This window comes from Manis javanica, chromosome 11, assembly GCF_040802235.1.
Source record: "Manis javanica isolate MJ-LG chromosome 11, MJ_LKY, whole genome shotgun sequence".
NCBI classification, from domain to species: Eukaryota; Metazoa; Chordata; class Mammalia; order Pholidota; family Manidae; genus Manis; species Manis javanica.
In genome coordinates this window covers 104746682-104769715 of record NC_133166.1, presented here as the reverse complement: position 1 = coordinate 104769715, position 23034 = coordinate 104746682, and the positions used below count along the sequence as shown (strand labels likewise).

Here is a 23034-nt window from a genome sequence, read left to right as displayed (position 1 = left end):
TTTAGAAATATATTAGGTCCAGTTGCTTATGAGGAAGGACAGGCATATGATGGATTTTTACTAATCCTGTGTAACTATACACACACACACACACACACACATATATATAAAACTATATATAATAATAATATTGTGTAACTAAATTTATCAGGTCCTCATAAAAATCCATTTGCACAGGCATAGTAAATATATTATCCCCATAGATGAAGAAACTGTGGAGACGTTACTTGATTAACTTTTAAGAGCTGGGACTGGGGAGAAATGATAATAGCTACCATTTGTTGAACCCCATGGGTTAGGTACTATACAAAAATTATATTGGGGTTTAGTTTACTCACATATAACAGTAAATCCAAATAATAGGGGCTTAAATATGTTAAAAGTTTGTTAACTTTTTTCTCACGTAAGAAAGTCCAACAGTAGGCGGGGCTGGCATACAGCTCCAAAGTCATTAAAAGATCCCAGTTCCTGCCATCTTCCTGCTTTACAAATCTGAGATCATGGCTTCCATTTCTGTGAGTCGCCTAATGGTCCAAAGTAGTTGCCAGCACTGTAGCCATTATGGCTGCATTCTAGGCAGGAAGAAGGAGGGAAGGGGGAAGTGTGCAAAGAGGGAATGCCTCTGAATCAAGCAAGAATTTTCCCAAAGTGCTAATTCTCTGCTAATGTCTCCCTGGCAACCTCTAGCAGCCCGTGGATTTTTAACTAGGAACTTTGCTGCCTTCAGTACTGTATAGGTCTTGTTACTTAAGGAAGAAGAGGAAAATGAATATGTTAGGCAACGGGCTATCTCAGGCACACATATATTATTTATAATCTTATAAAGAGCCCTCTAGTGTATGAAATAGTATTCTCATTTTGTAGATGAGGAAATTGAGACCAAAAACTTAATCACCTGCTAAGGTCACACAGCTAGTAAGGAACTGAGGCAGGATTTGAACATTAATTTGTCCATTTCAGAGCTATTGTCTGTTTCACTGTTTTGTTTCCACTGACTTTTTATTTTATCCTGGGCACTATCCTAAGTGTTCTACATACCTTATTTTATTCAGTCATCACAAGATCCCTGTGTTGTAAGGTATCATTGTCCCCATTTTACAGATGAAGATGGCTAACTTGGCTTAAATTTAGCCCCAAGTGGTTTCAAAGTCTCGGATCCCTGCTCTGTAGTTTTTCCTATTCTGCTTCTAACAATCTACTTGTAAAAATTATATACTACATTTCAAAATAATAGTGAAAGTCATATTCTGCAATTTAATAAAATAAAATCTTTGGCATTTCTACAGTGTAAGAATTGCAGAGAGACCAAAACATGTTATTAATCTAAAAAGAATTTCAGGTAAGGTTTTGATAAATGTAATTTTTTTATAGCTTTGTTTCTGGCTAATTTTATTAGAACTTTCTATAGACTCATGTGTCTTGTACATCTGAGGAATTATTTGCCTTCATTTTTTTAAATTAAAAAAAAGCAATATAAAATTTCACCTTTTTTCTGAGCCATTAATTGCTTCTGGAAAAGTGGCTTGGGTTTTTTTGGTAACACTCTAAAATTGTTTTATTTTTATATTTGCATGTAGGCACCATATTTAGATTTTTATGTTCTGATTATTTCTCTTGAGCTTATTCTAATAATGTGATTATTTGAAAGTGAGCTTAGTTACAAGCATTCCTGTTAATTGTGAGTAGGTGAGAAAAAAAACACGATTTTTAGCGTTCATTATTTTCACTGCTTTTCCCATCTCTGAGAATATCAATTTTGGATCTCTGTTACCCCAGCAACAAGCTGTGACATCACAAATGATAGCTTTTTGGATAGAGAGCCAATGGTTGCTCTCAACTCTTTGTTAAGAAACAAAGATGTTGTTTTCATGTAAATGCGTTTAATTATACAGCTTGCTGTTGGAAAGACTCTAGTTAAGGTTACATATAGAATCTTACTAGTTTTAGTTTCAGTTTTACGTGTGTGCAGTTATGGATCTAGACACTTAGGCATTTGGTTAAGTGGAAGGGGGACAGTTGCCGAGCCAGGTGAGGGAGGGCTAAGCACGCTGAGATCTCAGAGCATTCGCCACACACCTCTGCCTAAGCCAAGAAGATGGTCATCCAGACTAGGCCGAGGGCGACCAGAAAGACTCCCACTGCCAGGATCTAAGGGGCAGGTGGAGCTACCGTAAGTGACTCCAGTGTCATTTGCATGTGTGGAGAGGCCCGGCCTCTGTGTGCATGTGGAGACAGATGGTTCTCGGGAGTCATTTAAAGCACTCTTGCAGATGTCACTATTTTGCCTTGTGCCATAGCTAGTTAAAAAAATTTTTTAATCTTGGGCAAAAAGAAATTCATAAAACATAAATCCTCTGGCAGAGAATATCAGACTGAATGTGTAATCATACTAAGATTCAAGGGCTCAGAGTTTAAAAAACCCAACAAACAAAATCTGAGCGAGAAGATTCTCTCGCTAAGCCTCTCCAGCCCGCTGTCTGTGCAGGGCCTGGTGGTGTGGCACGCCTGACCTCTTTCTGCATGTGTCTTTTCTGATTCCAGGACTCCTTACAAATCCCAGGCTGACTCAACCGCAGAGAAAACAGCAGACAATGTCTCTTCTAGCACCCCGCTCTGTGTGATCACTAATCGCCCTCCTCCTAACACTGCCAACGGGGTTACAGCTGCTACTCTGCTCTCCACTCCTGGAACGGACTCCTCTGTGGAAGCCCGGGAGAGGAGGAGGTACGTCATGTACGAATTTCCTTGCAGGGTTCTGCTTTGAGGTAGGAGGTAAAGGAGTAGGTGTCAGGTCTCTTCCCCGAGCTCAGACACATTTATGAAAGCAGATCTTTATATTGCAGTTTGGGTTTTGTATTTTGCCTCTGGGAGATTTTTGTCTATTATGGATATAGCCTCATCTTTTTCCGTTTGTCTTCTAGGAGCAATAGGCTTTACCTCCTCACTTAGTGATGGAGAACCTGAAGCCCAGAGAAGGACGTTCTGTTTTATTCTGAATAGTCTGTGACAGCTTCTCTGGCAGCAAAGGAAAGCAGTAGAGTGATAAAAGGCTCAGAGAAATAGCTAGGCTATAAAGTTTTAATTAATTTGATAAGAATACCAGAAAAGGAGATGAATAATATATGATGATATGGTAGAAGGATAGTGCCTGGCTGTTCTGCAATTTCTTTAGAGAAAAATCATGAGAGAGCAGTTGTGACTAGAATAGGAGAGCTTTAAGGCAGGAACTAAGAAGAACTTCCTGATTCTCAGGATTAAGAGACCTTGGAAGATGTGACCAAGGAGAATGGGCCATTTTCTCCCACTTGAAGAAGTATAAAAAAATAGAATGCATGAAGATACAATGAGTTAAACTTCTTAGGTGTTTGTTTATTGTAAAAACAGCTCTAAAACACATTTTGAGAAGAAATGGAAGGGCAATGTTAAGTGAGTTGAAAAATAATATTTTTCCTTCTTCCATTCCTTTCCTTCCTTTCTTTTTTTTCTTTTCTATACATAAAAATTGAAGAATACAGGTTCCAGAGTCCACAGTTGTCATCTTTTAATTGGCTTCCTGCTAAGGAAATTTCAATAAGTTAATCTTGAATATTTAATGTTTTGGTTTTAATGTAATGGCTCAGATGTAATTTAGATACTGTTAGTTTCATCTAGAAACTAAATGCAGAAGTATTCTTTTGTTACTTACAGCTGAAAAAACTCCCTTTAAAAAATCTTTCTGAGCGTAGACAAGTAAAATGAGTTCAATTCATCATTAAGATCATAATCCCTGAAAGGTTGAATAAATCAGTTTATTTATCAAATTGCATTATTAAATACTTAGTTACATGTACTGTTATGTAGAGAAGCCTAGAGAGATGGTTACTGTCTTCTGGGAATTTTATAACCTAGAGCCAATAAGATGGCACCTGCTACAGATTTTGATTTTGTTTTACAAGTTTTATTCAGTCCACAAATGCTTATTGAGTACCTGCTATGTGCCACATATTATAACTAGACACATTTCTTCAGGGAGCAGCAAATATAAAAATAAAAAAGTTAAGATATTAATGAATTACAAATGTGATATATTAAGATACATACATTTTCAGGGCGACACAAGATAATAAGTAGGGAGCTATTAGATATTTATTACATAATAAATAATATTTATTAGATAATAAGGTAGATGGCACAAGATAAATAGGAAGATATAAAAGAGCTGTGACTCAAGATCAAGTCACCTGATCTGTACTAGCATTCGTTCTTTTCAAAATAGTAATCCTTAGCCATTGCCAGATACTACTATGACAGACCCAGATGATACAGCAGCGAGCCAGATAAATGTGATCTCAGCCCTGGGGGAATGCATGCTAGTGAAAAAGAACAAGCATTAAATAATTATCCTTGTGACATGTAGTATGAAGGGGTCATATTTGTTGTTACGACAATGTATTTATTGTGGAAAATCTGCCTACATAAGACTTCCCTTCTCCTGAGGGATCAGAGAAGGTCATCCTAAGCATGATGTGCAAATTGAGATCTGTGGACAAATATTAGCTAGGTGAAGAGAAGGGGATGAACATTCCAGGCAGAAAACATGGCTTTTGAAAAGACACTGAGGTGGGAAATTGCTGCTGGCATTGTGGGAGTGTCCCGTGGTGGTCTAAATGGTGGGAAGGCCATTCAGAGACACTGAAAACAGACACTGTGACTGAAGTGACAAGTCAGGGCAAGCAGAGTCTGAGATGAGGCTTGAGAGCAGTAGCTAGGAGCTCTATGACGCAGATTAAGATTTTGAATTTACATGCTAAGAACCATGATGAGCCACTGGAAGAGCTGTTTTGAATAGCTTTATAGAGATAAAATCCACATACCATATAATTTACCCCTTTAAAGTGCACAATCCAGTGGTTTTTAGTATATTCACAGGTATGTGCAACCATCACCACAGTCGATTTTAGAACATTTTTATCACCTTAAAAATAAGTCCAGTGCCCTTCAGGTGTTGGCCACTCCTCCACGTCCCTCGCTGGCTGCCTATCACCCCTTTGCCCCTAGACCTAAGCAATCACAGATCTACTCTCTGTTTCTTTAGAGTTGCTTATTCCGAACATTTCATATAAATGGAATCAATATGTGGTCTTCTGTGTCTGGCTTCTTTCATTTAGCATTATGTTTTTAAGGTTCATTTGTGTTGTAGCCTGTGTCAGTACTTGATTCCTTTTTATTGGCCAAATACTATGCCATTTGGTAGATAGCCTGCTTTTTGTTTGCCATTCAAAAGTTGGTGGACATTTGGGTTGCTGCTACCTTTTGGCTACTACAAATAATGTAACTCCACACATGCATGTACAAGTTTTCTGTGGACATATGTTTTCAGTTCTCTTGGGTATATACCTGGGAGTCGAACTGCTGGGATATATGCCAGTAGGTGATTTTAAGCAAAAAATAACATGATCTGACCCACATTTTAAAACATTCTGGCTTTTCAACTCTGGTAGCATTATCCCATATGAATTGGACAGGGGGAGAATGGACAGGACTGGATGTGAGCTGATCAGTACAGAGACCACTGCAGAAGGGAGTGCATGAGAGTGAGCAGTGCCTGCACTGAGGTGGCCATAGAAGCAGTGGGTAAGAGTGAATGGGCTCAAAATGTATTTAGGAGAATGGTTCTGGCAACATGGAAGATGGATTTACAAGGACCCCTTTCCCATGATAAACATAGCAAAATATAGTTCAGAAAAATGAAAGGGAACTCCCAGGTGACCCCCAAAGCCAGAATGCTTTCAGTGGCCCGGGGTTGGTATAAGACCTGTAAGTGAATGAAAACTGTGAGTCTGAAGGCCCATGTTTTAATGCCTCGTGTGGGTGTAGGAAGCGTGGCTTTTGGACCTGACCGTGCTCGGAGCTGTAACCAAGAACCTGTATAAAGCTGGACTTCTTAAGGGCTGCCCATTCATGAGAAGGGTCTTTTGCCCATGGCCCAAAGAGAGTCCAGGGAGGGGGCTTATCCAAGAGTCTGGGAGGGATAGAAAAATCTTTTGTGGGAAATTTTCGCCACCCATATACTTCGGAAATCCCAAGCCAAGGATTTAACACAGAAACTAGGTCTGTATTCTTGAAACCCTGGGGCCATCGCACAAACAAATTCAAAATCACCTTGAAGAAACACATTTACACCCTAGAATGTATGGGATTTCTATCAAAATTCCCTACAGAGACAAACTCACATAGAACATCATAAACACTGGAGGAAATGAATCGCCGCGAGAGAAGTTAACAGATGCGGGCTCTAAAATACTCATAGATGCAGACCGACATGTCAGGGAATTTTTGAATGCAGAACAGAAACCTCAAACTATTATTTAGGCTATTGAACAATAATTACAAGTGACCAGTTGTGCTAATGATAGACACTTCAATATAAACAGGTAAAGGAATCAGGAGTGGTCCTTAAGATAAAAGATTTTATAAATATAGTATTGTATCAGTATAAAGCCCTGCTTAAGATGGAACCCACGTATATAAAACATCTAAAAACCATTTATTGAGAGACTACCCTGTGCCAGGCACAGAGTTATTAAGGATACAGGGTCAAAGAAAAACATCTTCCTTGACCTTGAGGAGCTTAAACTTATCTGTTGTGGGAAGGCAAAAAAAACAAATCAGACATTACAGTACAGTTGTTAAGTGCTCTGATAAAGGTTTGTATAATTGTTATTGTGGCACAGAGGAGGGGAATCTAGACTGAGAGGAGATGATGAAGTTGACCTTTGAAAGTCAACTAGAAGTAAACTACAAGTAGCGCTAGGAGGATGGTATTTCCGAGGGAACATGAGAAATTCAAGAAACAAGTTCATTATGCCTAAAGCTGGGAGAAGGTAAGGCCAGTGTAACATTTCTGAAAGTGTCTGTGTGAAATAGATTTAGATGGAGAAAAAAGCCTTCTGCGGCCAAATGAATTTGTGAGACAGTGAACTGAACAAAGTTAAGCAGCAAGGATTACTCAAAAGCCTTCTCAGGGTCCTTCCTCGCCATGGCTTGGGTGCGCATAGTGAGGTGTGGGAATGGTTAGAGTTTGAAGCATTTTCCAAATTTCTTTGTCCATCAAATAGTTTTGTTTTTTGTTTTTTGTTTTTTGTTTTTTCCACGGAAACCCAAGACTGGTATTCTACTGGGTATACTTTGGAAATTGTGGAGCTAGAGAGGTAGGCAGGAACCAAATCACGTAGATTTTTGTCTTTGCTACAGTAAGAAACTTGAATTTCTGTTTTCAAAGCTATGGGATACCACCAAAGTATTTTCAGCTGGGGAATGACTTGATCAAATAAAGCATATCATTTAAGCCTTTACAGAATTAAGGCCATTTATTTAGTTTCTCCCTCTAGACAAACATAAGCTGAAAGAAAAAAAATCATATGTTTTGAAAACAGCTAAATTTTCTTTCTGAAAGAGCATGCTGGTTGCTAATCCTCCTTGAAGCTGCTGCTTTCTCTGTCATCCGCTCACTGTGGAAGCATTTTGACTCCTGCTGGGAAAGCGTGAAGGAGGCCTAGAGCCTGTGTTCACAGGTCCTGTTTGAAACAATTAGTGAGTATTGGTATAAATGGGGCTTTAGAACTGGCCACAGCAAGACCTGACTAGTGGAAAAGTCATCTCTCAGAAATAATCTCCATTTGCAGTGTAATTAGAACATATGGATTGGGGAGCAGGTTTTAGCATTATACCTGCATAGCTGGTTTACCTTTTCTGAGAATGTTTTGTTCTCAGAGGGGATAGGTGGCTGTGTGTATTCCAAGGGCCAATGATCAGTCTAAGCTTTACACCTGGTAGTAACAGTTCTTTACCCAGTTTGTTAACTACAGATACATTGTTAAGTGGACAGAACTAGATAACAAATAATAATAAACATAGAAATATTAACACTAGATTTTTCTGGGGATTATGGGTAATTTTCTTTTATTTTTTATTTTTTCTGTACTTTCCAAATTTCCAAAGTGACAAAGTGTTACTATTGTAATTGGGAGCAGGGCAACAGGACAGCGTGCAAAAAAAATTAACTATAGGGACAACAGTCTTTCTTAAAATGTAAGTCTGTGAAGGTGGCCATAATTATTGAGGAGTAAATACAATAGGAGATTCAAGGTTTGCAGTATTTCTAGATAATTTATGATTTTGCTATATAAGCTTAGGGCTAGACTTCTGAAACAGCCAATTATTTTTAAGAAGGGCGTGATCTTGAATTTACAAAGTTCTTTTTTTTCCCTAAAATCCTCGACTGTTTCAAATGGATTCCCTTTACATGATGGAAAGGCGTAGGAGTTGTGCTTCCTGTTTTATAAATGGAAATGCTAAGGCCCTCAGAGCACGGAATGATTCGCCTCGTGTCACACCTTGAAGCAGAGGCACGGTGCGACCGTCACCGAATCTTCTTTTCCTTCTCACTGAACTCATGACTCCTTCCTCCTTTTAGATTTAAGAATAAAAGTATTTGATTCAGGGGCCAATCCATCTTAATCTCAGCCCAGAGCGCAGCGGTCTCTACCTTCATGACACTCTTGCCACCGCCGTCAGTCCTGGGGCTGCCGTCGAGGACTTGCGGACACCAATGGGGTCATCTGATTGTAAAGGGCTCGACCTGACTGGCAGGCAGCAGGACAGAAACGGCAAGTGGCGAGCAGTTGGCAGATAGCTCTGCAGGGACATCAGGGCCAAGCGGCAGCTGTCACAGTAGTACAGTGGTGGGGTTCATTTGCCAAAGCTCCAAGTTTTCCTTAGCAACAAGATGTAAACAATTCCCTCGGCTAATATTAGAGTCAGATAGTGTTTGCCTTTGAGCCTCTTGTTCTGTTTCTCCTTTAGCTTTTCTCTCTCTCCCAGTCTGAACCCTGAATTTTACATCTTTTTTATTGAGTGATGCATCTTTCTTTTCTTTATAGAAATGGCTAAAATAGTTTTCCCCACGAGAAGCTAAAGTTGTCTTTCCCAAGGAGCCCCCGTGCCGCTCCCCTTGCTTGGGCAGGATGTGGCCAGTGCTGGCTGAGTCACAGATGCCACGTGGATGCCACACTGGCCTCGAGGCCCCCGGGGTCTTTATAAGCTAGGTAGTTGCTCCTGCTAATGTGGAGTTGTCAGCAAATTCATTTGGCATCATCTTTGGAATGTTAGAAATTTAAACCAAGTAATTAAACTCTGAGTCATGATTTTTAAAAGTCATTTGACTTATCTTTCTGTCTCTGCTAAAGACAGGCAGTTGTCAGTTCACAAGCAGTTATACAAAGAGATACACAAGCTCCTCCAGCCTCAATTTTTGTTCTGAATATTTTCTTTCCCTATCTGAAGACCACAGCAACACTGAACCTAAGGTTTTATCTACTGAGGTAAATAGTCCTCTTTCTTCCTGACTGAATATTGAAGAGGAAGAGAGTGAAAAGTATTCAGCAGTAGGGGCTTTTCCTGCTATATCGCCGTTCCGGATGTCCCTAGGCTGCTTGAGTGATCGCTCACCATGCTAGCTTGTTAGCTCACCTAGATTCTGTTTGGATGACTCCTTTCCTGCCCAAATTCGTGAGGTCAGTTTCTGTTGTTTGTAACCAAGTCCACACCATCCCTATGCAATATTGGATATTGTTGATTCTAGGGGAAACATTTTTCACATTTTATTATCTCTGAAGCAATGAAATATCATTGCTAGTTGTCATTCCTGTGTGGATGTGAATTTGGTCTTTTGGTATTCATATTACTTCTGCTGAGTAATGTGCATTGCAGTACAAATAAGTCTAAGTAAGTCTAAAAGATCCTTTCAATAACTAGTAAGTGATAGAAAGTTGATAAAAAAGCGAAAGATTGGCGCTGCTTTCTTTCTCAGTGGTCAGGAAAGCAGCAGTGCCCCTTGCAGCTGACCGTGTTTCAGACCTAATACATCGTGGTGCTGGTCTGTATTTAAAACACGAAGTGGAAAGTGACTGCTAATACATACGGGTTTTCTTTTTTGAGGGGGGGGGGCTGATGAAAATGTTTTGAAATTAATTATGGTGATAATTGCATAACTGTGGATACATGAAAAACCATTTGATGGTACGCTTAAGTGGGTATGTGAAGTGTATCTCCATAAAGCTGCTTAAAAATAATAACACTAATACCTTTTAGCTCCAAACAGTTCTGGGAAAGAAGACCTGGGTGATGTTGCTGAGAATGACTATAGTAACATTTAAGGGCCTTAAATTAAAAAGTCTGTGTTCTTTTTCCTGTATTCCTGTTGCTAAACATGGCAGTTGAGACATGAACTCACTTCATTTTCCAGAGACAATGGCATTTGTCACACAATTCCTCGGCACACCACTTAATAGTGCAGGAGTGGGGGCTTAAAAGGTCGCTCCCGCTCCCCCCAGGACACATGCATTCCAAAGAAAGGTCAGGAATCCATTCCCTGATGCAGCAGGGCCCCTGGTGTTTTAGTCCCAATTCCCCAACCACTTCAGGGTGAAGCGAGCAGTCACCTAACACCTGCTCCTCAGAGCCGTTATCAGCCATGTTTTTACAGTTAATCTCCTGATAAAGTGGTTCTTTTTTCAGAGCTGTGAGTATTGGTGACATGTGGGAGGGACCGAAATCTGTGCCCTCCCTCAAAATCCCCTGCTCTCCCTCCGGTTGATTTTCTCCTGTCAGAAAAATAGAGTTGCTTGTAACAATCCCATAAAATGAACTCTTAGTATTTACTAGGAAAGGACAGCCAGAGGAGTGGCCACCTGTTTGTTGAAAATTGGACATCTGGGAAAACTGCTGCGCAGGTGTGTGGCAAGGTATGTCTGAGGTAGCTTGACCTGCCCTCATCGGGAATGATTTGATCTGGAAGTAGCATTCCTTGCTGTTCATGGTTGCATGGAAATCTGAGGCCCAGGAAGTTGATATTTGTGTTCTGGAGAATTGACACAAGCCTCCGTGGTGGTTTTCAAGCACCCTGTGTGTTTGTGGGCTAATTCTGGTGTGCTGAGCTGAGACACCGGCAGGCACTCGCCATGGAATAGCAGAAGCAGCAGGTAAAATTTCTTTGCTTGGCAGCTTTGGTATCTTTGCGTTTCTACTCTCAGACCCCTTCCCAGCGTGTGGGTCCTTTGGGAAACTAGCTTGGTTGCATACTTTGTTTTGGTGGTGGTGGTGTGGTTGGGGGACCGGGCAAGAGGGTGAGTGGTAAGATACGGTGTTCAGAATAGCCAGTTTGAAACTTCTCTGCTGTTTCTTCATGTTCCTAATGATTTAAACATACACTGACTTACAGATCCCACCCAAGAGGTTAGGGTAGCAGAGGACAATTAAGAATTTCAAGAAGTAGAAATATACCTCTCTTTTTAAGAGGGAACTGGAATTGGTAATGTTATTCTTAGGTTGGATAATAGTATGCAAGTGGTTGTGGATTCTTTATATCTTTTTTTTTACTATCACATAATATATTTCAAGTAAATAAAGAAAAAAATTGTCAGCTATTTAGGGTAATTACAGAGAGAAGCTGGCTTACGCAGAGGAAGGGGTAGATTTCTCCATGAGTTGGCCATTGAACAGGAAATGGTAAAATGAAGAGACTAGTTCATTGAGGTCTGGAGAAAATCTGTTTACTTATTACAAACTGTACAGTCAGATTGAATCTTAGTGGAAGTAAATGTTTTCCCATACCTATAAGTTGTCAGATTTCCTACTTGATCTCGTATGGTCAGAGGTCCAGTTTCTAGACAAAATTCAAAGTCATGCTGAGTCAGGCATTATTGAAAATCCTGCTCATGCGTAGTCACTCAGCCCCATGGAGAGACTGCTCATTATACTCTCTGAACCAGCTTGTCCAGAACTACATGATTCTTTCCTCTTATCCCTTTCTGTGTATTCTTCTGCCTGTGTTTTCTGTCTTTGGTAATTGCATCACTTTATGTACCAAGGTGGAAGACTTACACATGGTTTACTTTCGTGCTCCTCTTTCCCCATGCTGACCCTTCTTCCTGGAATGGCCTTCCGCCACCTTCCCTGCCAGACGCAATCCTGCTCATACTATAAAGACCCCTGCAGAGAAATGCCACCGCTGCTACCCTGCTCTCCCAGCCCCAGGTTTAAACCAATATTCTCTCCTCAGTGTTCTTTTGTAGCACTGTTCTTAGGACTGGTTTAGCTACTTAAATTGTTAATCATTACATTGTGAGCTTCGTAAGGCTGCTTTTTTTTCTTCACATCACAGAGCCTAATACATAGTAAGTCTTGGGTAAATGTTGAATAAAACTGTTTCTCCAGTGAAAAATAAGCCTCTATGTAGTAACCCCCTATGTCCAGAAGATGGCAGCAGAGGATAGTCAGTTGATTCATCTGGTACGCCCCCTCCTAAGATCCTGTTTTGTGTTTATGTCAGTTTGCAGGTAAGTGTATCTACCTCGTTCCATTTTAAGTGTTTTAATAATAAGAGTGCAGGTGTTTTGTAGTACATGGAAGCCCTTTGTGGTCTTCCACTCCAGTGCTTCTTCACATGAGAGCAGCAGGCTCCCTGGGTTGCAAGGCAAGAGACCTACCTAGTTTACTCTTTAGCTAAGCACACAGTTTATGCCTTTTCAAGTAAGCCATTTAACTTCTTTAGTCTCAGTTTCTTACTTCGAATCAATGGAGTTAGGAGATGTGTAGGTGACACTGGATTCTCAGATCAGGAATCTAAGTGTTCAGCGACTGACTGTGTATGTGCTCAGCGTTGTGCCAAGAACTGTGGGTACAAAAGAAAGTCCCTAGGTTGTGCCTTCAAGATAGAGGACAGAAAATACACACGTTTGTCAGCCATGAGTTCATGTTAAGGAACAGTATGTCCTCGAACATACTGTTCGAGGAACAGTAATTCCTACCTGCAAAACTGTGTCCAGGTAGGAATTAAGGAGTTGAGAGAAGAAGGTAAAGAAGGTGAATTCTTTAGGATGGAGTGGTTAGAAAGGGCTTCATGAGACCAGTGGAGAGAGAGTTTGAGTGGCTTTCACACATGTAAGAAGTTTAAATGGGGTAAGAGAATTAATATTTTTGAAAGCTCTTTATAGGCCATTACCCACCTAGATGCATTTAATCCTCGTAACTTTGTGAGATAAGTAATATTGTTTTCTTTACAAATGTAAGAAAAATTAATGCACAGATATATTATAGAACTTACCCACAGTCACAGTGCTACTGAACGGCGAAGTCAGAATTCAAACCAGACTTTGGACTTCAAAGTCCACGGTTGCCCTTCTGTACCACTGAGCAGATGTGTCTAAGGGCCCAGTTCATTTCAGTCTTGGGCTATTTTATGCCATAAGCTAGCAATATGAGCACAGTAGTTCACATCTCTTTTTTTATTTGAAGGAAAGATAGAACTTCTTGGAAATGAGCATTTGTCTTTGGAGATATCACTTCTGAAAACGAAGCAAATTGAAAACTTTCTATCCTCTGAAATCTAAATAAGAAATAAGGGCTTTTGAAAAATACATGAGAAGTTGTCTTATAGGTCAACTGGTTGTTCATTGTTTTGTGAAGATGCTGGGTATAGGAAGTTTTTGGCTTTGGGAGAATTCTAGAGCCATAAGCATGCATATTTCTATTTTAAGAAGTATTTAAAAATCGGAATTGACGGACAGTAGTTACCTAAATGATTCATTATTTCTGGTTCTTCTTTATAGGATTTGCTTTTCTTCCTCTTTAGAGTCCCTTAGTTAATCCTGGGTAGAACTGACCCAAATCTTTAATATTTCTTCTCAAGAAGTCTTTGTCTTCTAAGCTGGAGAAGGGAGGTGAAAAGTGACCCCAGTTCCAGCGCATGTGTGCTGAGAATGGCTCACTGCTCATCGGCGTGTAGATGAACTATAATGTAGTGATAGCTCAAGGGCTCCCCAAGAACTGAATTCCTTTACAATGAAGCTTATAGTGTTAAAGAGAAAGAATACTTGGCACACGAAATTCATGAATAAGCAGAACTGCAGGCTTCACTATCGCTGTGACAGAAACATGCATCCAAAAACATGGTTATTTGTCCTGATGGGTGCTTGTCTTGCCCATCTTGGGCACTGCACTGCCCTCTAGGATTACCGTCGCTCACTCTTCCTTCACTATGGCTCTCGAAAAGCCCTCTAATTTCACGTCATCCGCTTCCTCGCCTCCTGTTCACTCTTCACCCTATTAAAATAGAAAGTCTGCACCACTAGCCTCTCCGGTGAAATCGCGCCCCTGCTTGTCAGATCCCATGCTCACTTCATCTTTTACCCTGAATGTCCGGCAGCACTTCATACTGTCTGCGGCTCCCTTCCTGAATCTCTGCTCTGCCCTTCCCTCCTGGCTCGCTTCTGGCCTTTCTGGCTGCTCCTCCTTTGTGTCCTTTTTAGCCCTTTTCTGTCTGCAAACGCTTTATATGTTGCTCCTCGGGCTTCCTTCTTTTCTCTTTTCCAGACTCTTTCTAGCTGATCTCACCCACTCTGGTCTGTATTTTTCATATCACTCATGTCTGTATTTCCAGCCCAGGGTGTATTTCTCTGCTGAACCTCACAATACTGCATGCAAAGAGAGTTCTTAGAACAATGCTTGACTTCTGGTAGCCTCCCACAACAATAGCCATTTCTGGCCATTATTTTCCTGCCTCCCCCCTTATTTCTTCATCTATCTAAAGTATTTCTTTAAGAGTTTTCAAGTCTTCTTTATTTTTTTTATTTTTTTTATTTTTTAGTGTTGGTGTTCTCTATGCATGCCTCTATCCACAGCATTTTTTTTTTGAGAGGGCATCTCTCGTATTTATTGATCAAATGGTTGTTAACAACAATAAAATTCAGTATAAGGGGGTCAGTGCTCAATGTACAATCATTAATCCATCTCAAGCCTAATTCTCGTCAGTCTCCAATCTTCTGAAGCATAACAAACAAGTTCTTACACGGTGAACGAATTCTTACATAGTGAATAAATTCTTACATGGTGAACAGTACAAGGGCAGTCATCACAGAAACTTCTGTTTTGATCACGTATTATGAACTAAACAATCAGGTCAAATATGAATATTCGTTTGATTTTTATACTTGATTTATATGTTGATCCCACATTTCTCCCTTTATTATTATTATTATTTTTATTTTTAATAAAATGCTGAAGTGGTAGGTAGATGCAAGATAAAGGTAGAAAACATAGTTTAGTGCTGTAAGAGGGCAAATGTAGATGATCAGATGATCAGGTGTGTGCCTGTGGACTAAGTATTAATCCAGGCTAGACAAGGGCAGCAAGACATCCATGGATGCAGAAGATTTCTCTCAAAGCAGGGGGGATGAGGTTCTGAGCCTCACCTCTGTTGATCCCCAAATTCTCACCTGATGGCCCCCCTGCGACTGTGCCTGTCTTAGGTTGTTCCTCCCTTGAGGAATCTTACCCATCTCTGGCTAACCAGTCATCTTCCGGGGCCATACAGGGAAATGTAAAGTTGGTAAGTGAGAGAGAAGCCATATTGTTTGCAAAGGTTAGCTTTTTACTTCTTTGCAGATTTATGCCCTGTGGCTTCTATGCCCAGCACTTGTCTCGAGGTATCTTTACCACCTGGAGGAATTATGATACTCGGTAAATTCGATATGAGGCACGAATTCTATTTAAGGGTTGTAATTAGGAAGGAAGAAGAAAAGCTATAGATGTAGCATATGAAGGAAACATGGGAGGATTGATTATTTCTTTGACATATCTTCTTGTAGAGTACCTTAAGCATGTATAGGTTTTAAACTACTAACTAATTTGCACACACATATTAACATAATAGGAATACGGTGACATAAACATAGCAGATCTATAATTACCAGCCATCTCCAGTGAAGCCAAGAAAACCAGTTAGGCACCCTAGGCATTTGTGAAAATTTGTCTATGATATGATGGATATTGTCCAACTGTTCAAGTCTTCTTTATTTTATAAAAAATAGACCAAACCACTCCCTCCCTTTGACCCAAAAAGGCTAGAGAGAGAAAAATCTATATATATGTTCATGTATTTTTAAAAATCTTTGCTAACATCTAGCAAAGTGTTACCCAGTTGAAAAACCTGGAAATCAAACTGGAAACCTCTTCTCACCAAAAAGTGACTTACCTGTCACAAAGCCCTGTCTGTCGGTCTCCAGCATCTTCAGTCCCATCCTCTCCTCGCCGTCTGCACTGCCCTCCGTTAACGAGACCCTTGGCCTTTCTGTCCCCTCCCCGACCCACAGCCCACCCTGGGCTGCGCTGCATTAGTGATCTTCCCACCAGGCAGGTCTGGGCCGCTCACTCTGCCGCTTAAACCCAAGCACGGCAACCTAAGCAATGTTGGGTCTGTGTCCCCCACCCCAAGCCCACCCTTGTTTTCTGGAAAGCTTCTTCCCTTTCTCTTTAAGTTTTGTTCCAGTCGCCTCCACTGTGGTGTTTTATTCCTGACCTCCTTAGGCAGGATCAGGTCTCCCGTCCAGAGCACTTCCTCCTTATGGCATTTTTATCTTAAATTTTAATTATCACTATGTTATATGTACAACTTCCCTACAAGGTCCTGCTGGAGATCAGGCCTTCCTTCAATAGTGAGTTTTAAAGTTTTTCCTGTAATTAAAAAACAGTCCCATTAGGCTAGGGTCGGGGAGCTTGACCACAATAGGGCCGGAGAATTAGAGGTGTGGCGGGGTGCTCTGCGTCCTGATTGCGGTGATGCTACACGAGGGTGCACATTTGTCGGAACTCACAGACCTGTGTGTGCTTTTCAGGGCTGTGTAAATTATTCCTCAGAAAACATGACTTCTAAAAAGTGCCAGCGTGTCTATTAAAGGAATTTAAGTCATCTGACATGTAGTGAATTTGATAGGGAAGGTGATAGACCTGTTTTATAGGTGAAGGTAAATCTGACTTACATCCTTTAAGGAGGTTTTTAAGCGCTCTTCCCCTCTTAACCTGAGTTTCAGAAAGCCCGGAATCCCTGAAATTGTCAGCAAAATTGTTTTAGCATATGTGCTTTTTTTCTGGGAAGACATGGCGGTTTTCATCTGACGGTTAAAAGTAAATCGGTGTCCAGTAAAGGTTAAAAAACCCAGGTTTGGGAACTCTTGCTACTTCCCAGGTGTCCCTTTCTCCTTGAGGGAGGCGGTGTTAGTGGCTTCTGGAGCTGGGAGACCAGGGGAGCCTGTGAGTCCCCTGATGGCAGTGCGCAGGGCCCGCCTGCTGCCAGCCCCGGTCTGCTCCTGACTCCCTGCGTGCGCGGCTTAGAACCCCTTTCGCTGCCTCCCCCGACTTTGAGACTCACTCCCTCTCTGTCCAGAGGCTGACTACAGGGCATTTTCATGTTTTGTTTTCCGACATTCTGGTATTTAGCATCTCCTACAGAGTGCGTGTGCCCTCTGCGTCACCACCCGCCGCAGGGCAGTGCCTCCCTCCACGTGGACTGCAGAGGCGTCTGTGCACCTTACCGTGTCAAACAGCCTTGTCTGTGTTAGCAACCATCTTTGCAGCGTGGAATCTTAAAGTTTACAGAACTTTCCACAATATGCATATTTTAAGTAGAAAATAAGAGTTACCCATCATTTCACCACTCAGCAGTACCCTTGCTAACATCTTTGTATGCTATTTTTATTTTGAGATCACACTGTACATAGTTTTTTCTTTCGAAAATATTCTTTAAAAATATTGCAAACACCTAAGACATCGTTTTTCCAGCTTGATCAAACCCTGGTTTCCTGCTATATTGGCCCCTATTCTTTTTTAATTAAATATGAAAACATAGCTTAAACCCCTGTGTATGTCTCCTCAGTTGTAACCCCCTCTTTGGAGGTGGTTATTGCCTACCTGAATTTGGTGTTTCATTCTCAAATTGTTATTAGTTATTATTACTTTATATAACACTTTCACATGTTATTATTCTTTATATAAATTGTATTATTTTGTCACATCATTCTGAAACTTGCTGATTTCACTTAGCATTCTGTTTGTTCATTTTCAAAGCTTATTTTAGTCCATTGTATGACTATACAAGTTTGGTTTTGTGTTTTTTCTACTAACAGACATTTAGATAGATCATTTCCTTTTTCTTTCTTTTGCCAATTTAATTATGTTGCTGTGTACATTCTTGTTCATGTTTCTGTATGCAAATGTGTAAGTTTCTCAAGGGTATTTCTTTCCAAATGGAATTTCTGGATCTAAAGAGCACGTGTGTCTTTCACTGAGAATGCCAGATTCCTGCCTGCCATGAGCAGTGCGCGAGAGTTTCTAGTTCTCTACAAATAATGTCTTGCTTGATAATGTCAGTGTTTTTTGTTTTTGCAAATCTCAGGAAGGTAAAGTAGTTTCTCCTTGTTTTTATTTGTATGTTATGATTACTAGTGAAGCTGAACATTTTCTCTTATGTTTGTAGGCTTTTCAAGTTTCCTATTTTGTAACTTCCCCAATTACATTTTGCTGATTTCTTTTTCTATTGGGTTTTTAGTCCTTTTGTAATTGGTGTAAGTTCTTTACATATTCGAGATACTAATATTTTGCAAGTTACATACTGCACTAGTTTTTAGTTTGTCTTCTTCTGTTTATACAGTATCCTATCACGTGGATGTTCCATAATTTAACTCCTGCTATTGTTTGAGATTTGGATTATTTCCATGAATATTTTGTGTGTTGACTTTCTTGGATTTTCTTGTTTAAAAAAATTCAGTGGTGGTGCTGAGCTGTCTGGTTCGTTGTATAGTCAGCGGTAGGCGCCTGAATACCTGGGGCAGGTGCTGCAGCCTGCGGGCGTGACATGAAGCGGCACTCACCGGCCGTTTTGGTGCTTGAATCTGCCATTTTTGGCACCTGCAGCGCCTGCTCTCCCCAGTAGACTGCAGTATGACCTAAAGAAGTGAAATGTTCTTGTGGAGGTGGCTTTGGCACTTAAAGCCAGAGTGTTTTTAACGGAACAAATGCTCACAAGTACAAGAATTCAGGATGGTCCAGTACTTACCCGAGGTTGGTCCCTGGAACACCGGACTCACCTAGTCTAAAAAGCAGAAGGAGCTCTCCGAGTAGTAGTTTGGCACTGTGTAAGTTCAGAGTCTACAGCAGAGAATCAGGAAAGAAAAATCTTTTTTTTTAAACAAATGATGAGTTGATTTTATTCTACATGAAAGTTCACATTCTTTTCTATCTTAAACATGATATAAACAAAACTGTTTCTTAAAAAGCAACATGATAAAACATTTACAGAGTATTTAGCTATGAAATATTTTTTTTATTAATGTATCATTGATATACAATCTTATGAAGGTTTCACATGAGCAACATTGTGGTTACAGCATTCACCCATATTATCAAGTCTCCCACACACACCCCATTGCAGTCACTGTCCATCAGTGTAGTAAGATGCTATAGTCACTACTTGTCTTCTCTGTGTCATACTGCCTTCCCCATGACCCCCCTGCAGTATGTGTGCCAATCATAATGCCCCTCAATCCCCTTCTCCCTCCCTACCCACCCTCCCAACCCCTCCCCTTTGGCAACCACTAGTCCCTTCTTGGAGTCTGTGAGTCTGCTGCTGTTTTGTTCCTTCAGTTTTGCTTTGTTGTTATACTCCACGAATGAGTGAAGTCATTTGGTACTTGTTTTATGCTGCCTGGCTTATTTCACTGAGCACAATACCCTCCAGCTCCATCCATGTTGCTGCAAATGGTAGGATTTGTTTTCTTCTTATGGCTGAATAATATGCCATTGTGTATATGTACCACATCTTCTTTATCCATTCATCTACTGATGGACACTTAGGTTGCTTCCATATCTTGGCTATTGTAAATAGGAGAATCAGCAAACTTTTTCTTTAAAAGGCCCAGCAGTAAACAGTGGTGGCTTTGTGGGCCGGACAGTCTCTGTGGCAGGTGCCCAGTTGCGCTGCTGTAGCATGGCACCTGGACTCACCGTTCTGTGCATCACTTACAGCTGCTTTGCTACTACCACAGACTTGTTGAGTAGTTCTGCAAAGATAAAAGATTTGTTATCTGGCCCTTTGCAGGAAAAGTTTGCGAACCCCTCAAACTCATCACTGTTAACATTTTGGGCCAGATAATCCTTTGTCATTGCCCCCTGGGGAGCAAAATTGTCCCCTTTTGAGAACTACTGGTCCAGAGGATTCTCGAGATGCTTAGTTTAGCTAAAAGAAATTCCTCCCCATTAAAAAAAAAATTACTCCGATTAGTGTACTTTAACTTGGGTTCCTTGCTTAGGCTTCAGCTCTGATCTCAGTGTTGAATCAGAGAGGATGATATCACACATGAGCATTTGAATACAGTTGTCTCTAAACTATGAAATCAGACCATATCCTAATATGTGACACATATTAGATGTAGAAGTCTTCCTGATCTGAAGTTAGCTCATCAAATTGAGCAGTACTTACAGCCTCCCTCTATTTAGCTTTAACCCATTTATGCCACATCTGAAATTTGTCCCTGCATTTGCCTGTCATGTGTTTCTTTTTTATTTATATCTCTGTTGCCATCTGCCAGTTGGCTGGGTCTGAGCCTCTAGCGGGGCAGCGTTTACAGCTCACTTGGTCTGATGCAGCAGCTTGGGCAACCCAAGGGCAGCTGAAATAATATCCAGAATGAGAATGCCGCATCTCTCCTGCTCTGTCTTCTTTCACATGAAGGAGAATTCCTCCCCCTCCCCTCTCTATGAAATGGGAAGTAGTGTTGATTGGGTTGGTACAGTGTATAAAATATGCATCTAATGGAAAGATATTTTGGGAACTATTAGCAGCATTGGCTCTGCTTAGCCCCGAGATTTTGCCTTCCTCCCCTTTTCTCCTCCCCTTCCTTCTCCTCCTCCTTTTTAGTATCAGCTTCTTAGCAAATTGCAAGCTTTGCCTCTGGCTTGCTGGATAGCAGTGGAGGTGCAAGCCTTCTCTAGTTCCCAGGGGAGACCGGGTGCCGCGACTGCAGCCTTTCCCAGCAGCCGCTTACCTTTCTTGCTGTTCGTCTCCACACATCTTTTGGCCTTCATTCTGCTATGCAGGCCTTCGCAAGGAGGTAACGGTCTGTTTTCTTGGAGCTCTCGTTGTCAAAGGGTGAAGAGGGAAAGTAGGCTGGTATACAGGGTAAGGCGTATGGGGATAGCAGAGCATAAATGCTGCAGTTAAGCAAAAAGTAGCTCTGAAGTGTGCTGCGTCCGTGCGCTTGTTCCTATTTGCTGTATCTATAAATATCTTAAAGGCAGGAGCCCCAGCACTTCCTCGTACAACTTAAAGTGCCAATAATAATGCCTCTGAGAAGCATGGAAGAAAAATGAGAACTTTTTCTTTGAGAAGAAAATAAAATCAGTATTACAAAATATTGATTTTATTACCTGGCTAACAAAATGCATTCTGTTAGGTTTATGTTATATGAGCTGAAACTGTTTTACAGGTTTAAGGAGAGGACTTAATATGTCTCTTAATTGTATTCTCAGGACTTCTGGACCTGTGCTGTTTGGTGTGGTAGTCACTAGCCATGAGAGGCTATTTATATTTAAATCAATTAAAAACTAAAAAATCTAGCTGCTCCATCACACTAGCACATTTAAGTGCTCAATATGTGCACATTTAAGTTAGCTACTATATTGGACTATGCAGGGCTACAGCTTCTCCATCATCATCAAAGTTCTGTTGGACTGTAGAACACAAGAAATTCAGGATCTGACTGGAACCAGTGAATAGATATTTTCGTGACAAGGCTTAGAGACCATTTGTTTACAATCAGCATAAATATGGATTCATATGGTGTAAAGCGAGATGGGACTTTATAAAAATTACAGACTTACCCCTTTATTTTATAAGTGAAGAGGCTAGGATTTCAAGAGATTAAATGATTCTCTTAAGGTCAGATAAGTAGTTAATAGCAGAACTGAAACTAAAACCCAGGTCCATGTTCTTTCTACTGAACCACAGAGTTCGCATCCCAGGCCCAGTTAAAAATAGCAAGGAAAACTTGAACTAAAACCTTCCTGATAGGGGCCTGGCAGCTAAAGAGTCAACTCAGTTTCTGAAGGAGAATTTAGTCCCTCATATTACCTGTCACTTATAGTTTGCTCATGATAGCCTTATGGCATGTTGATGGCAGCCTCAGGAAATGTAAAAATCATCCTTTCCCAAGATAGTGTTGATTATGGCATGCTTCTGGGAAACATCCCCATAAGGGGATGCTAGGAGAAGTCTAATACAAGACTTTTATTCACTAATTCCCGATATTGCTAGATTTGGAAAAAGAAATGTCTTCCTCCATAAATCCACATAGTTAGGGTACCATGTTGCTGGGTGGAAGAAACAGTTTTCATTGTTGCATAATACAAGAAAATCTGTATTGGAAACAGGAGACCACAGTTATAGTTCCTTTAGATCGATCTATCACTGGAAAACTGTGACTTTGGGTAGGTATTTTAGTGTTTCCTTAGGCCTTCCTTGACTCATCTGTAAAACAGGAGTAACTTTATCATCTCTGCCTGAAGTCTTACAATTAGATAAAATGACTTCTTGAAATCGTAAAGTCTTTAGCCACAGTCTGTGGTTCTATTATTATTCTACATTGTCCCCCCTCCCCAATAGCTGTCCATATACGCTTCCAGGTTGATATCAAAGTTGTTTCTGGCCTTTCTGAAATACCTTTGCCTATGTATCCTTACACATAGGACATAGTCCTAGGAGTGGCGAGCTGTCTTATAAGACCATTAGGTATTCTCTAATTAATGGCCACAGCGTTCTAAGTGCTCTAATAGATGTATATTCAGTGTGGCTCCTTCCCTGTTTGAAGCTAACCAGTTAAGTCCTCTTCTCTCTTCACAGATTTTAGATTGTAGGGCCCCTTAAAGCTTTTTCAAAAACAAATTTCCTATAGGTGGTTCAGATGAAAATTTGATTTTCTCATCATTCTAAGTAAAACAGCTTTGTTCTTGGAAATCATGGTTATTTCTCTTGCATGCTCCTACTGAAAGTAATTGTATTTTACTTACATAGCCCTTGGAACCTTCATGGAGAATATTTTCAAGGGAATTAAGACCTCTTCCAAATGAATTTTCCTTTTCCAGTAAAAATAATTAAGGGGAACTCTT

At 40.6% G+C, this 23034-nt stretch overlaps 1 protein-coding gene across 6 annotated transcripts in view; it reads left to right on the top strand.

The window, feature by feature from the left end:
• PPP1R12B (protein phosphatase 1 regulatory subunit 12B) overlaps positions 1-23034 on the top strand; it is a 222102-nt gene that overhangs the window by 93160 nt on the left and 105908 nt on the right. For all 6 annotated transcript variants that reach the window (XM_073217141.1, XM_073217144.1, XM_073217143.1 and 3 more), the window contains one exon: positions 2542-2724. In XM_073217141.1, the coding sequence (XP_073073242.1) occupies positions 2542-2724 (183 nt within the window). The remainder of the gene's footprint in view (positions 1-2541; positions 2725-23034) is intronic.